The 17,557-nt window shown below is 39.3% G+C and overlaps 1 protein-coding gene across 1 annotated transcript; it reads right to left on the bottom strand.

Moving 5' to 3' along the window:
- Window positions 1–470: 470 nt before the first annotated feature.
- LOC149772976 (uncharacterized) lies at window positions 471–2,430 on the bottom strand. The gene is made up of 3 exons (XM_089947006.1): window positions 2,231–2,430; window positions 1,152–1,296; window positions 471–713 (listed from the first exon to the last, which is right to left on the bottom strand). The coding sequence occupies exons 1-3, from the start codon at window positions 2,291–2,293 to the stop codon at window positions 541–543; spliced, it is 381 nt and encodes a 126-aa protein (XP_089803132.1). The 5' UTR covers window positions 2,294–2,430; the 3' UTR covers window positions 471–540.
- Window positions 2,431–17,557: the final 15,127 nt, after the last annotated feature.

The following is a 17,557-nucleotide window of genomic DNA, read 5'->3' as shown; positions in this document are numbered from 1 at the left end:
GTAAAATTTGCTAAATTTATGAAATAATAATTATGATATTTGACTTTGATTTTGAATGCAAAGTTACTGATATAAATTGGTCAAGGCATGAATGTTCCTTAATGTACATAGGTGAGCATATTTGGAATGGAATTACTTATATATTTACTAGTATAACAAACAGTTCTTTACTGTCTCGACAAGAAAGTTCCATGTATTAGTGTACCTAGACTGAGTTAGTGTATTTAAGAAGTGTATTCATCGTTCCATCCATCATGAGACAGATAGAAAGAAAAAAAAATTACTTACTAATTTATATTCCCTGACAGTCCCATAAACACGCGAGCAAGTAGATGTGTGTGGGGTGGGGGGTGAGGATGGGGTGATATTAGCTTTCAAAGATCATTTTTATATATCGCTTATTCTAAAAATAGTTGAGATTAATCATTAACGACTAATTTTACCAGTTGAGATTAGTTATTAACAACTCATCTTACCAAATGATTTTATTGTATACTTCAAATTAAGCACAACGTCGACGGTCAAGGCAATCTATTTTCATTATGCATCATCCGTTACGCACTCTATTGTTCCGGGCCCCATGTTTGTGATAGATCGCGTTTGGTTGTCAGGAACGAACATGCAGTGAAGCCCTTGTCCGCAGCTGCAGTGACCGTATGCCTTTTCTACTAAGGAGCAGCTTTCGCCCTTTAGTTTGTACAACTCACATACTCCTGAAAATATAAAATTCTCTTAAATCAAATTCGATAACTATTGTAGCTTTACGCATAAAAGTTTGTTGTTATATTTCACTTGATCTCTTCAGATACTGTCTCCAAACGTTCTGAAATTTATCATGGCGTTTACGTTTTGAAATATTTGTATAATTCTTGTAGGAATAGAAGACTATCATCTTAACCTTCTCCGTCAGTTAATTTTGTTGTAACGTTTCTGCTTATTGTAAGATGTGCCTTTTACTAAGGTTACTTACAATTTTAAAATATGAGATATTGTTTCAAGTCTCCTCTTTTTCTCCTATTTTATCAGAACGAATAGAAATCCAGCCAAACGCAGAAATGTGCAGAAAAACAATCACATTACTATAATTTCAATTACTGACCAGTGTCGTATGCCAGAAAAACAAATAAAGTACTATAATTTCAAGTACTTACCAGTGTCGTGTGACAGGCCAAATGGCTGAAAAGGTAAGTTGTCTACATCAACTGGTGCCTCCCTCCTGCTGACGAGCCAAAAGGGTGATGGTATATAACAGCACTCTCCATTCCCGCAATCAAGGTCCGACTTACAAACGGTACCCTATGTTAGACAATATTCAGGTTTCAATAAAGATCTAGCATATTTGGAGTGTGTTCACCATTTCAAAAACGAACGAAGAAAAAAAGAAGAAAAGAAAGACATTCAAACAAAACACTTTTCGTTAATTCTCTAGTGTCTGTTATTGTTTCGTCACTGTGGCTTGGTTTAATGCAAGATTTAAAGAAATACTTGTAAATTGGGTTCTTCACGACAGATGGTGGCTTTTGAACGTCTCAAGAGTTCAAACATGTATTTTTGCTGTATTTAATTTTGACCAGTAAGACGCTTACAATTAAATGTATTTTTGCTGTATTTAATTTTGACCAGTAAAACGCATACAATTAAATACAATTAAATATTTTCAAGAATATCTGATTTATTTATCTTCCACCCAACTTACAAATACATATCTTTTTATTTAAAAATTCCACAGTGACAGTTTCTTGGGTCACTTCAGTTATTTCTAGCATCACATACATATTTACAACAAATAGCTGAATAAATCCCATTCTTATTACAACGTGTCCAAAGCAGTTCTAGGCTTTGCCTACTAGTATGATCGTCACAGGAGTATGCTTCAAGTCAGCGATAATATTGGCATATTTTATAATTATAACAATTAAATGAAGACTGTTTGATTAATGTTTAAATCATACATCTGGTACAGTATAAAATCCTACACTCTTCACTGAGTGGCATCAACGAAACTTCTTTGTTAAAGGAATTTTAATTTGTAACAATTTCGACGATTTTGAAATTGGAAACAGTTTGTTTTCTTTCCTTCTTTACCACGTTCTTATTCTCCGGTATAAAGGATAACGTCACCAACGATCAGGTATGTTTCCCTGATTTATAAATATTGCTCGAGTCTACAACAGGTTTTTATGTTTTAAGAAATTAGATGCAAACAACATGAAAAGTAAAAGTCATATACCGGTGTTGCTGTGATCGCAGTGACGATGGACAAAAAAACGAAAACTCCAACATTCTTTCCCATTTTCAAAACTCTTTTCCTTTTTTTGATTCAAAGTGTATATCCTGCTGGGATGTAATTCACAAAATGGCGTCGGAAGGGAACAGCTCTGTGAAATAAATGTTGAAGACAGATCGAGAGGTGAAGATAAGACTGAGGATAGGTGGTACGACCATTGATGCGTAAGGCCTTCTATTGGATGTATGCCAAATCTTGTACAGTATGTTCTTGTTAGTGAATATATAACAAGGCGTGTTTTGATCACAGACTTTGTGATGTAGTGCCACGGAACCATATAATTCTCTTATATGTAGAGACAGTGGGATGATGAACTCTTGTGATATTTATGTACAATTTATATATATATATATATATATATATATATATATATATATATATATATATATATATATATATATATATATATATATATGTAACGTTATCCAGAAGGCCCCTCCCCATTACCTACAAAATGCCCCATTTTCTCTAACATTTTTTTTGTGGGGCGGGGCGTTTATAATAAATGTGAATTTCGCTACTTTTCTTATATACATATATATTGGAAAAAAATATGCAAAGACGAAATAACCTATGGAACTGATTACCGAATACCAAGAATTGTCAGGTGCAAACAAATAAGCGAGTTATCGATCCAAGTAAGATTTCTAAAATAAATACTTGTCCTATTTTAACGACTTATATATTACAACCCCTCAAGGTCCGCATCTTTTAAAATATACGAAAGCCAAAATTAATGACCCTTGTCTTTCTTTAAAAAACATTTCTTCATATTTTAAATGTATATTTTGTACAGAGACAAAACATCGTATATGGTTACCGAAATACGTTGTAACATGTAATAAATAGCTACAATTAACTACCCATGATATATTGATTAATACAATTTGAGTCCAATCGTGTATTACATTTTATATCTATAAAATAAATGAATATAAAATAAAAAGATACCCAAAAGTAGTGTATAGGGCCACCGTAGCGTCAAGGGGACTTTAATGTTAAAATAGGGTATTTCAATTATAGCGTCTATGTAAATTTAACATGGGAGCACAGGATATCCACTATAGCGTCATGGGGAATTTAACATGGGAGCAAAAAGATATCCATTTTGGCGTCAAGGGGAATTTAACATGGGAGCAAAAAGATATCCATTTTGGCGTCAAGGGGAATTTAACATGGGAGCAAAAAGATATCCATTTTGGCGTCAAGGGGAATTTAACATGGGAATATATCGTGGGCTTGTATAGCGTCAAGAGAAATTTAACATGGGGAAATTGTACTTTGTACTTTGGCGTGAATGGAAATTGAACATGGGTGATTGATCTAAAATAGACAAGACTTGCATTATACATATATCCCATTTTTTATATATAAAAAATTGTTGAAGGGGTTAGGCATGAAAGTCAATTTCTTTTCGTGACCTATGAATAGCCCTGAAAAGGAACTTTGGGTCCTTCTTCTTCTTTCTTCATTTCTTTATCCATCCCCAGACCTTTCCCAAAAATCCTTTCTTCTTCTTCTTTTCCTTGTCCGGCATCCATTCGGGGTGACCCATGGCTCTAAATTTCTCTTGGATCTTTATCCAGTTGTTATTCAGTTGGTCAAACTCCAATTTCTTCTTTCTATTCTCTTCTTCCTTTCTTTCTATTGACCATTTTTCTTTGATCTTCGTTACCTCTACCTCCATCACTTTTCTCATTAATTCCTCTCCTTTCTTCGGTCTGTCCAGGCCTCTCTGCAGGTAAGAACACTCCGTCCCATACAACATATCTTCAAGAAAGCACCTGACTTTGCTTGCATTGTCAAGTTCTTCCTTCAAGCTTCCCACTCTGACATGGGGGGATTCATCATACCTCTTAACCTCTTTTCCTCCTCTTCTATCATTCCTGCTACCACGTCATTTGCTGCGTTTAGGCTATTAGCATAGTCCAGGTACTCTGCTATCTTCCATTCTTTTTCTAATCTCTCCACTACATAGATAGCATCCATTATCCAATAGTATATATGTAACAAGTTGATGAACAACTCCGTTGCATCCACCATCTTCGTTGTCTTTATTCCGTAGAATGGCGCGTACGACGAACGCTATGAGTTCTTATATGTAAAGCACGGATGTGAAGGAAAGCATCCCGTACTTTTGTCATCCCATATTATATACTATTCACACAGAGGTGATAAGCCATATAATCTAACCTCATTATATACTATCCACACACGGGAAGCAGCAAAATCAAACCCAAATATACTATCCACACACGTTAAGCAGCAAAAACATAACCCAAATCTACTATTCACACACGCGAAGCAGCAAAATCAAACCCAAAATCTACTATTTACACACGTAAAGCAGCAAAATCAAACCCAAATATACTATCCACACACGTCAAGCAGCAAAAACATAACCATAATCTACTATCCACACAAACGTACGTGAGCAGTTACAAAATCCAATAATCTATCATCCTCACAAATGTACGTGAGCACTTACAAGCACACAAAAACACATACACTCACACCAGGAAAGGAGTGTTTATATTCACACTACTCCACATTCACACATTGGCAAATTGATTAATATTTCTTTTCTACAGTTTTGGTTAGTCCTGAAAAGGGCTGTTTTTATGGAACTTCAGAGGTATCTGTTAGTGGTGTAACCTTCCCGGCCTGGCACCGCACACGCATTTCCTACTCCAATCATTTCCCAATTCACCCTTGTGACTGGAATCGGCAGAAGGAGGATGATTGGCTTCAGAATCCCAGTCTTCACTCTCTGGGACCCTGAAGACTTCCCACTGTCTGTGCCAGAGCCGTAGACGTTGTTGTGGTCTCCTATTTTCCACACGCACTTCTACTGGTCTTTGTACTGGCGGAAGAGGCTGTGTCTGTGGCTGTGGTGCAGCTACTGACTGGGGAGGCGTCCTTACCTCTGGTTCAACCTCACACACACCTCTCATCATAGGGTAAGGCAAGGTTGTTCTCTTCTTTTTTTCTCTTCTTTCCTCTTCTTTTCTTCCTCTTCCTCCTCTATCCTAGCTTGTTCTGCTATGGCCTCCATGGCCAGCTCGTCCAACAAGCGTCTGGCATATTCCAGATGCAACTGGAGTTCCATTACCTTTTTAAGGCTGCTGCTCATTTTTTAAGCTGTTGACAGGTCAACAATGCGTAGCCAGACTGCGAGTGTTTCCGTATTTACATGAAAAGCACGGACGTGAAGGAAAACATCTCCTAAGACCTACAACTTTTGTTGTTGTTGCGTTGAATTATAGAGGTGTTCGTCTACAATAGACATGTACCTCTTGTTTATGGTGCCCATGGCACCTTATTGATTATTCCTGGGGGAAGGAATGGTGCCACATCCCCTAGGCTTTTTTGTACTCAAAGAGTACTTCTTGATTGTAGCCGTTAGACTGTATAAACATTATGTTCTTAACAACCTAAATGTAAGGCTCTTACATGAGTGGGAACAGTGAAAGCACGCACTCATGTTAGTAAAAATTCAGTCTGCATTAAAATTGCCCTAGGTGTCAATCCAAGCAGTATTTAACGTCCGCTGCGATTGGTCGGCAGCGATGACGTCACATTAGGACACCTGGTCATGGGGCAAGTGGAAATCGTTCCACATTTTGCCACGTGTATGATATCCGAGCGTGGTGAAGGAGGAAAAGGTACTCGGCAAGCCAGCCATGGATGTTGCATACTTCCTGAAACGCCAGCCCGTACTTACTTCAGATTAAGTCCAGTTGTACTAATGGACAATAAAAAATACCAATAATGTGCAAGCCACCTGTGCAATTGGTTAAAATCGTACAAGTCTAATAATTTTCCAATCTCTAACTGTTCTATCTACTCTAGTACAAGGTGTACATAAACGAATTCCCTATTTTTCCTTATTTAAAGTAATATATCTAGGCGACATTAAAAAGTCGTGTCACTGTTAGTTTTTTTTCGATAGTTGTAAGTTTTGAGCGGTGGTCCATTGGGTTCAAATTTGTGTTTTTTGATTAAACCAAGAGGGAAACCAAGCCAAAGTGGTTCCCTATAAATAAGAGGCAATTTTGAGTAGCCCTTAAAAGGACTATTTGTGCTCAGCAGGTTTATTGAACGTTGTGTCGACACTCTTCCTCTTCACATACTTTCTCCGCTGTCCGGGTTTCGTTGTTTTTCCGGTTAGGGGGTTCCTCTATCCCATGGAGTTGTGCTAGGAATTCAGCTGCATCAATTAGGGTCGACACCGGATATTGTGTATAGGCGGTTTTGTAGTCTCGACGAAGTACATCCCTCCCTTGATTCCATTGTTTGGGCCAGGGTTTTCTGTTTCGCAATGATCGCCATGCTACACAATTTACGGCCTGTATGAACTCTTTAGCTAGTGCTGGTTCAACTGCGGCTTCGTGTAATTCGAGGGCGTGTAGTCTCATAATATCTGGGTCGCTATCCTCGTCGGTTGCCGTTTAAGTAGCCTGCTTTTTCGTTGCCGCATCCCATTTAAAAATTTCTTTTTGAATTGTTTGAGTTTCTGTTTTTCGAGCTGATTGTACAAGAGCCGTGTTTAAAATCTCTTGCATAATGCTGCTTGTCGATTTCTTGTCCTGCTGAGCTTGAGCGGTTGCAATGGGAGTAGATGTTGAGAATTTTTTATTCCTGTTCTTTGGTGGACTTGCTACAACGCTCGCAAAAGTTGGTTGTTTTGTTGAGGCGTTATCTAGATCGAAATCTGGTGACACATGGACAGTCGAAAACCAGAGTCCGGTCCTTGTTGTTATATTTTGTTGCACTTCCTTTGTTCTTTTTGTTTGTTGTGCTTCATTTATAACAACAGGCTCCGTTGGCTGCCTTTGTTGGTTTAAATCTTGTCACGTATTTGATGTCCGGGGCAGCTGTGGTTGCTTATGTTGCACCCTCTGTTGCCTCGATTTTACATCAGTTCGTTCCTTGGGCCTTTGTTTTCTTGCTTCTGAATCGTTTTCCCATATTAAGAGCAAAGTCGTTCTTGTGGCTTGTGCTCTTAAGCTCCACCCTGTTGCTAACTGTAGACCTAGTCCATTCAGTGCGTTCAAGGCTTGGTTGGGAATTAATTCCGTCGCTAGCTCCATTACTTCTATGTCTTGCTTCTTCTCTGTTCGCTGCAGACTGATGGTCAGACTGCTTACTTACTTGCTTGGATTAAAGTGATTTTCGCTGCAATGGAGCATGTATCACTGTTTAATGCACGCATAGCGTGGTATTTAATTACTCCTGGGGGAAGGAATGAGAGCCACATCCCCCAGGCTTTTATGTGTTCATGGAACACTTGTTAATTAGGCCGTCAGATCGAGGTACTATTTAGTTCCTAGCGATCTGGATGTATGGCCGAGGTGAGTGGGATTGGACCCAGCACGCACTCATTGCTTAGGTTGCATTGCTTTGTTGATTGAGACCAGTGGGATTGGACCCAACGCTCACTCGTGTATATTGCTATGGGGGCGTGCACTGCACGAGTGATGTTTTGATGCCCGGTCGTGGTAGAGGAGGAAGAGGCTTATGGATCGGGAGGCGGTTTATGGCACGTTTTTGGCGTTTCTAAGTTCCAGGGTATAGTTTCTAAAAGTGTCGTCCTGCATAATTTGGAGGATAACTCTGTGCTGTTTTTAGAGTAGGTTAAGGATAGATACCCAGGTTGACAGCCATGGGTTTTGATGTTGCCACCTTGTGTAGCGGGCCCTGATGGTCTTGGGTATTTGAGACCACCTTGACTGGTATTGGTTTTTAGGGTCTTAGTATTCTAATTAGTGACGTCTTTCGTTGCAGCTTTGTGCTGCTGGATCTGATGGTCCTTGGGTTTTAGACCACCTTATACGTGTTAATTTTGGGGTTATACTTTCTTAAGCAGAGACTTTATTATTTTGCAGCCTTGTGCTGCGGGATCTGATAGTCTTTGGAGTTTAGACCACCTTATATATTGATAATTTGGGGTAGTATTGTTCCTGATCTGTTTTAGTGAGGACGATCCTGATGGTCTGTGTTCAAGTCCACCTTATATGATCTGATTTAGTGTCCTGTCGGTAATTCTAGTTATTTGTTGATTGATGGCTGTCACCTGGGTTAGAATGTGGTGGTAGAGGTGTTAATTTTCATGCCAAGAGACTATAAGATGGTTAAAGAGTAAGGTAGGAAGAAAGTATAGATAAAAATAAAAAATATTTTTTTTTATATTTTATTTTTTTAAATTTTTATTTTTTTATATATTTAAATTTTTTTTTCTTCTTTCTTTCTTCAATTTTACGTCCTGAATTCCTTATTTATTATGATTCCTTGTCTTATTGGTTTGGAGTGAAAAAATTGTTTTATAGTTATTTGTATGTTATTATGTAGTCCTGTTTGAATTAATTCCTATTTTCCTATTTTAATTTTTTGTGGCCTTAATTGGTTTTAATTATTCGGGCTATGAACGGCTGTGTCAGTCTGTGAACCCACGAGACCTAGCCGGCCGTCATAATTCCCAATCAGTGATTTTGTATTATTTTTGACTGGTCTTGATTTACTTGTATTTCTTTTAATTATAATTATATTAGATATTTCCTTAGTTGGTTTTTATTATTCGGGGCTATAAACGGCTGTGTCAGTCTGTGAACCCACGAGACCTATCCGGCCGTCATAATTCCCAAACAGTGATTTTGTATTATTTTTGACTGATCTTGATTTACTTGTATTTCTTTTAATTATAATTAGATTAGATTCGTCCTTAGTTGGTTTTTATTATTCGGGGCTATGCACGGTTGTGTCAGTCTGTAAACCCACGAGACCTAGCCAGCCGTCATAATTCCCAAACAGTGATTTTGTAATATTTTGGACTTGTCTTGATATGCTTTTTGAATTTTTTTTAATTAGATTAAATTCGTGTATAAAACTTGTTAGATTGATATTGGGGTTTGTGTTCATCAAGAATTCTGGGTATGTGACTGGCGATCCAATATTACGTTGTTTAATTTTAAGCTTAGTCCTTTCTTTTTCAAGTGTGTGGCAGTTGTTAAAAATGTGCTCTAGGTCTTCTGGGACCCTGCAGTGGTAACAGTTAGGGTTATGTGGTTGTGGTCCTATGTACTGTCCGAAGCTGTTGGCGAGCTTGGTTTTGCCTGTGAGTATTCTATTTATGAATTTTTGGTCATTGCCTTTTGTTTTGGATGATTTCCTATTTCTGCAGACTTCTTTAATTATGGTTTTTAGCTTCCTGCCTTGGGTGTTTGTGTTCCATAATTCCTGCCATTTATTGTCAATGAGAGTTTTAGATATGCTATAGAGTTCGCATATGCTATAATCTAGGTTGGTGTGAGTGGTTTCGTTTAGTTTTTGTTTAGCTGTTATATCTGCCATATCGTTACCTGGTATGTTAATATGGGACGGAATCCACATAAATTCTACTTGTAAGTTATTATTGTTTAGTTTTTTTAACAATAGATTGGTTTGTCTAAGAAAATTTTCTCTTGATTTGGTGTTTTTATTAAGTATGGAGTTTATGACGCTTAGCGAGTCACTTATTATTACCGCTTGGGGTATTTTGTTCTCTTCGATCCATTTGAGTGCTCCAAGTATGGCCCATAATTCAGCTGTGTATATGGAGCAGAGGTTAGGTAGCCTTCGTCCTACTTTAATGTTAAGTTCGGGAATTACGTAAGCTGCTGCTGTTCTGGGTGGTTCTGTAATTTTTGATCCATCAGTGTAAATATTAATGTAGTTGTAATATGTTGAGTTGATCTCTTCTGTACAGATTGTGTATAGTTTGAGTTCTCGTTCGTTTTTATTTCCATATTTCGTAATGAGGATGTTAACTGAAGGGTTGGTATTTATCCATGGTTCTTTGTCATAGTGATTTGCAATTTCTGCTTGGAGGTTGTCTATAGGAAGTTGTTCAACTAATTGATGGACTAATTTCCCTGCAGGTATGTTTTTTTGTTAATTTAGTTCTAAAAGGTGTGTTGCATTTATTTATAGCTAGGCGGGTGGGGTGTATGTCGGGGTGTGTTGTTAACCTGGCTGCATATCTGAGGGTGAGTTCTTGTCTTCTAAAGTAGAGCGGCAGTTCTCCAGTTAAGATTTGAAGCTCCACCAGCGATGAGGGTGGTAGTGCTCCAGTGCAAATAATTAGGGCCTTTCTTTGTATGCTATCTAGTTTCTTGAGGTTAATTTGGGGTGCCCAGTTGTAAATTTGGCATCTTAATCTAGTTTAGATTTAATTAATGATTTATAAAATGCTAGTAAGGTTTCTTGATTGGATCCCCATGTGGTTCCTTTAAGGTTTGTAAGGAGGTTAAGGTCTTTATTGCACTTTTTGACTAGTTCGTTTATGTGATGTCCCCAGTTTAGGTTAGTGTCATAGTACATTCCTAAAAATCGTGCTACCTTTACGAATTTAATTTCTTGATTTTGGATGGTAAGTTTTGGAAACTGATTTTGCGATTTACGTTCGGCGGTGAACAGTGCTGCTATGGTTTTTTCATGGGATAATTTGAATCCCCATTTATCAGCCCGTTTCCCTATTTTGTTTAAACTTGTTTGAATATCGCTGATTACTTTGTGGTTGGAGGGGTTTCCTGCTCTCCATAATCCACAGTCATCAGCAAATTGTGAGAGTTCAATTAGTTTTGATGTTAAGTTGGTGTCCAAGTCATTAATCATGATGTTGAAAAGGGTTGGGCTGAGTACGCTCCCTTGTGGTGCACCGTTTTCAAGTGTGTGTCGTTTAGAGTAGGTGTCGCCGACTCTGGTTGTTATTTTACGGTCGGCGAGAAAGTTTTCAATGAAGTTAAACATTCGACCTGTGATGGCATAGTGGTTGAGTTTTGCTAATAAGCTTTTTGTCCATACAAGGTCGAATGCCTTTTCGAGGTCAATAAATACTACAATGTAATTCCTATCAGCTTTGCGTTTGGAGTTGAACGCTAATTTAATTGCGGTTTCCAATCGTATTAGTTGATCCGTGGTGGATCTTTTGTTTCTAAATCCGCATTGATTATCGGAGATTAAATTATTGCTCTCTAGGTGGTGTTTGAGTCGGTTGGTGACTATGGTTTCCATGATCTTACAAATGTTGTTTGTTAGGGAAATGGGTCTGTAAGAGCTAATATCGTTAGGTTCTTTTGCTCGCTTGGGTATTGGAATTACTAATGCGTGCTTCCATTTATCGGGTAATTTGCCTAAGGTCCATAATTTATAAATTTAATAATTGTTTGTTTAATGTTATTTGGGATATTTTTGTATATTGTGTATCCTATTTGATCTTACCCTGGGCTAGTTTCGTTTTTGGTTTTCAATGCTAGGTCCCATTCATAAGTTGTAATATCTTTATTTAGGTTCGAGACTTTGGGACCGAGGTATTTAAAGAGATTATTATGTGTTCTTTCTACTTTGTCCCTATGTAATTGAAATGCTGGGGTGTGGTTGGTGTTACTACTCATTTCTGAGAAGTGCTGAGCTAGTCGGTCAGCTTTTTCTTTATTAGTAATGGCTCCCGCTATTTTTGGGGTGGTGTTAGTTTTCTTCCCTCTAATTGTTCTAATCTTATCCCAGACTTGTTTAGTACTAGTTGTGATATTGATGCTTGTGCAGTAATTATGCCATGTTGTTTCCTTAGCCTGTTTAATTAGGTTTTTAAGGGTTTTCTCCCTTTGTTTATATGTAGTGAAATCAATAGAATCTTAAGTGCGTTTGAATTTATTGAGGGCTTTTTTCATATCAGTGATGGCTTGTTTGCATTCTTCATTCCACCATGGGACTGCTTGTTTATTTGGGTTACCACTAGTTTTGGGTATGTTGGTGGTGGCTGCCTTTAGTATGGTGTAAATCAGGTTTTCATAATAGTTATTAATATTATCCTTTTCTATATTTTTGGTGTCTACTTTACTTAGTATTTCATTAAATGTGGTCCAATCTGCTTTTGAATATATCCATCTAGGGGTTCTTTTTAGCGAGTTGTACTGGACCGTCATCTGCAGGGTGACTATTACTGGGAAGTGGTCACTGCCCAAGGGGTCAGTTTGATACAACCTCCAGTCGGCCACCTGGGTTATTGATGGCGAGCAAATGGTGAGGTCGATGGCGGACATAGGACCGTTGACCGGGCTGAGGCGTGTTTTTCTGCCATCATTTAAAATGGTAAGGTTAGATTCAGCGGTCCATTCTTCAGTTAATTTGCCTCTTTTGTCCTTCACATCGCCCCACCCCCCAGCTCGTTATGGGCATTGAAAACTCCACAGATGACGATCTGGTCCACTCGTCTGTGGTCATTTATTTGTTTATAAGTAGTTAAGTTAGCTGTGTCTGATTTCCCCCCGGGCATAAATGTTAAATATTTGTATTTGACCCTTGCCTGTATGAATTATGAGGGACTGTGGTCAGACAGGAGACTGTCCCGTTTTTATGGTCAAAGCGCGGACGTGAAGGAAAACATCCCTACATGGTTTTCGAGTCAGAACGCTAAATTAGTGTTACGGGAGTGATAAAGAGAAGTCAAAGAGCATGAATCATGATACCTATAGCAAAACAAACGACAAAGGCATTTTTTTCCAAAAGACAACATTATTTATTTAAAATCACTTGACACTAACAATTAACACATTGTTTAACAATAACCATTCAATATAACATTAAACATTTTTTCAAATAACAAACATTTTTTCAACTAACACTCTATTTTGAACAGGGTTGACAACTTTGTGAATGAAATTTTAATTTCCACTGTTGGAAGTCATTTGGCCATTGATGGACGACACTACGTTTCCTAGCTAAAGAAAAAATATAAGTATAATGGTCACAAAACCATCTATCTACTTTCTCATCCTTTCTAGAAGAATGGCAATCAAAATAAGTCACTAAATGTTCTAAAGAATATCCCAGACTGCGATGAAGCAAAAAATACACACAATATTGTCCACATACCAAGGAATCTTTGCCTTGTAATTTCACATTCTCGAATCGTGTGGTCTGAGCATTTCCTCTCATAACGTTAATGATATCTTCTTCCAAAGGGGGCAATCCATAGGAATCGAAATATTCCACACATCCTTCTTGAGGAAAGTAGACGGTTACCCAGTGGGTTCCTGGGAGATGACTGTCATCCGTTTTGATCACATAAGCTTGATGGTCTTGAGGTTTGCGATGAGGGAGTTCATCTTTAGCAAATACAACATGATTCCAAGAAACAGTGTACGAACTGTGGTTCAAAAGGTAATAAGGGTCCCAGGTATCCATGTTTTGTGTGTTGTTTTTTCTTCTTCTTCACAGGTAATGATAAGTGATCAATTCGATCATGACTTTCTCTTGGAATTTATCTGACAAGTAAAATTCGTTTAGCTCCGACTTCTTACCCTGGTCCAAAAGAGTTTTTATGCGACGGATCTCTTGAGTTGATAATGGAGGACAAGAATGTTCACGCAGGTCTTTATACCACTGATGAAACACGACTTCTGTCGAGATGAGGCCCCAAGCTTCGTCCAGACACTCGTCCAATTTCTCCTCTTCACTCAACATCAGACATGTATCGTGTTGAATTTGACTGGCATATTCGTTTTGACATCCATAGCAATCTTCCTTGATCAGTTCCGTAATTTATTTGGCCAAGTGTTTGTCAAAACAGGAGACTAAATGGGCTTTTTGTTCTAGCCATCTAGACTTCATCATGATGACTTCTTCGTCGTTGTCCTGAGATTCTTCTTCGATGGTCTCCTCACATTCCATGTCCAAAGTTTCTCCACTAGGCAAAGAGGGGTAACAGTCTTCCATGGCTTCTAATAGTCTAGAATGACTTCTCTCACACTGTTGGTTTCTATCGTATTGTCAAATTCTGCATAAAGGATGACATTCACCGTTACATCAGGGTCTCGGTTTAAAAACTGACCGTATTTTACTTTGTGGAAATGTCCCTCGTCGCTGCCTTGGTCTGGAGTGAAATCAAAAGCCCACAAAGCATAACCCCCTGCATAATCGTTGTACGAAATACACTGACTGGTGTTGGTTCCTAACTGTCCGGTGGCTTCGTACAGGGACAAGTATGGTCTCAAATAACTATTCTGGGCAAAGTTAGGCTCGAAGGGTCGGGTACACAAGGTCTTGCCATCGCGACTGATTTCGATCTTTAACACGCCAAAGTGTCGAAAGTTAAAAGGATTTTTATCGACAGCTCCGTTGAAGGCTGTATTCTCGACGATACCAAGGATTACAAGTTTGGGTAACTGTCCTTGGAACAGATGATCTTCTATCATGGATCGATGCCATGGGAATGGTGAAGGTTTTCACTTCCACGCGACGTATTGGATACTTGGCGGTCGTTCTGCTCAAAGTGTGACTTATGTCGTTTCCCACTTTAGGTAACACTTCCACGCGCCGCTTGTAAAGTCTGGCTTCTTGGATGATAGTTTTGTAATCGTTAAGATTAGACAACAGATGGAAAGTGGTACTACTACAATTCAGTCTCAGGAGGACATCCACTCCGTTCAGCAAATACTTCATACCGCATGTCTAAATGCAAACGATGCATCAGTTCCAAACTACTTCTTAGTGCAATTTCCTTTCTTCGTTCTATAAATACCGATAAATTTTGAGTATCCCCATCAATCGTAGCGCTGTCGAACTTTGCACCTAATGCGTCAGGTTTCCATGCCACGCAAGCATCCAGATGGGTGCCCTTGGCCTCTTTTCCGTACGTCAAGAGATTTTTCAAGTACGTTCGGTAATGGTAAGTATTCATGCTGCTGCCGACCAGTTTGTTATTCAAATATAAGTCCACTCAACTGAACAAGGAATGCATGAAATTGTTGACAGGAGCTACTCCGGATGTTTTAGTTAGAGGGTCGCCGACCGCTTCGGTTACTTTGACTTTGAAGTAGAAATAACTGCTATTCAGATCGATATAATCTTCGGGCTGTCGTTTGATTTCAAACTCGATGGGAACGGAATCCGTCAAAGAGGAAACGAGATGAAATTCAACCCATTGGGATTCTCGCATCGTCATCATGGTTGGGGGGGGGGGGGGGGCATGGCAAACAGATCCAGTTGCGATTTGGAACAGGCACAAGACTCTCGGTGCATCATTTTTCTGTTTCTAAGTCTCGAACAGTTTTTCTTTTCTTTGTCTTTTTAGCTTTAGAAGTGTGAAGTCTTGTGAAAAGGTGTTTACTTCGTCGTCTCATTCTGCCTTGTCCTTGCCGTGGCTTCAGGGAAGTGGGAATGCCTGATTCGGTAGGGTTCAGGGCATTTATAAATGTCTTTGCCCGTTTTCAGGAAGATATTTTTGCCTGCTCTCAAGAAGGCTTCTTTAGGGTTTTGTTTGTCCATGATGACACTTTGGAGAAATTATTTTCCTTGCGTTAGCGCCGCATCTTTCAAGGCGTGCAATCCGAGTGTCACCATTGGTTTCAACACCGGAGCCACTGAACGAAAGGCTAATTTTAACATATATCCTAAACCGTGTCCTCGATGTCGTGCAACCCAGATCTTTTATAGCAATGTTGACAGTGTCAAAATAAAACTTACTGACAGGCACAAAATGAGGATGTACATATTCGCGGTGAACGTGATAAGTGTTTCCACCTTCCTCGTCAGCGTTCGTAGCAGAATCCACTTTGAAAGGAATGACACTCAGTAACGATACGAAGGTGTTTCCCACCACGTTATGCTCCACTACATCGGAGTACACAAAAATCAAATTCAGACCTTGGTTCAATTCTACCGGGGCACGAACAAATTTAGCAAAAGAGTCGTTGTCGGAAATGACTGGTGATTCGCCTTTTTGTTCTACTTTCTTCCTCATCTCCTTGTCCCGGCCCAACATGTCAAACAATTCAGGACAAAATAAAATCGACATTATTTTACTCCCCTCAGGAAGTTTCATCAGGAGGGGACGAGCTACTTTATGGTACTCAAGGGTGAAACTTTTTCTGATACTCTCCAGAGCTTTAAGAAACACGACATTAAACCTGGAGGCAATGGTGCTCACCAAATGTTGTCCGCTAAAATAATAGCCTGGAGGAATGAACAAGTGATTGGTGGTCGACTTTTGACTTTTTGTGCTAGGTGTTTTCTTATCATATTTCACATTGGGATCCAAGTATTGTTGCATTTGCTCGTCATGAACTTCCACCGTAAAAAACATTTTGAGTGGGAAGGACATTGGTTGGGTGAATCATTTCTACCAAAGCCACTTCCCAATAGGCTTCGTGATCTAATTGGATGGCCTGAGGTAATTTGGCCGTCTAACAGCACAAACTTTTGTTGGGAAACACCTCCATGGAACTGTCACTGGGTAAGGTTAAGTAAAATTTGTTATGGTGACTCATACTTCCAGAGTTCTGTGGCTGTCCGAGGGTTTACTGGAAGTCAGAGGAGTGTCTCCGCCCAAAATGGGGTTGTTGTTGGAGTGGTGACTGACACTGGCACTGGACACAAGGTTCCCGTTGGTCCCGTTCGAGGTGAATTTCAGGGAGGAATTGGAAAGCATGTAAGCGATGCAAATGCCTAATAAAACGGTCCACAATTGTTTGTCTCCTTGTTGCACACTCAAATTGTCAATGGCTGTACCGATGACACAATACACCACACATATTTGGCAGAAAAAGAAGATTTGTGTTTTAGGCACACGTTCTCCACACCACACCCACAAGGGTTGTTCCTGTAAATCTTGCAGAGAAGTACTGGGTGAAGGAGTGGTAGCAGTAGCTGAGTCTGTGTGAACGGGAATGATGGTCACTTCTTTTTATAGTCGATGACTTGCGAAACATCGATCCAAGAATCAAAACTTGGTGGATATCCTTTCTAACGTACTTTGATTTATTTGACTCGTCGTTTGCCCACTTTACGGATTCTGCCTTCGAGAATGCTTTCGATGTCGTACTCGTCGTATTCGGTTTTGGTGACACGTTGTAACTCGGGTAAGTAAAACGTTCCTTTTAACACTTCTCCGTTCATGTCTTCCAATTTATAGACGGCAGGATGACGGCCATACAGTCGTCCAGTGACACAAAACAATTCGGTGGTCCAGTTAGGTACGTAATCTTTGTCGAAAGTGCGCTTGGTTTTGCCAATGCACACCCAATCTCCTACGGTCAACACTCCACTTTTCTTGGGGACAGCCTCTGTCGGGGACGTACCAAATAGGCGATCAGAAACCAGCACTTCGTTGTCTGGAGTCACCTCTTGTGGGTCCAATGCTTCGATGGTAAGATTGGTTGTACGCTTGCAACAGGTGCGGTAAGATGTCGATGTACTTCAGAGTGTGGTGATGCGTAAAATATTTCCACATGC

The sequence above is a fragment of the Sinohyriopsis cumingii genome, unplaced genomic scaffold, assembly GCF_028554795.1.
Source record: "Sinohyriopsis cumingii isolate HCF-2022 unplaced genomic scaffold, ASM2855479v2 utg000940l, whole genome shotgun sequence".
In the NCBI taxonomy this organism is placed as follows: domain Eukaryota; kingdom Metazoa; phylum Mollusca; class Bivalvia; order Unionida; family Unionidae; genus Sinohyriopsis; species Sinohyriopsis cumingii.
Note: the sequence above shows the minus strand (reverse complement) of the source record. Positions and strands in the feature narration are given on the sequence as shown.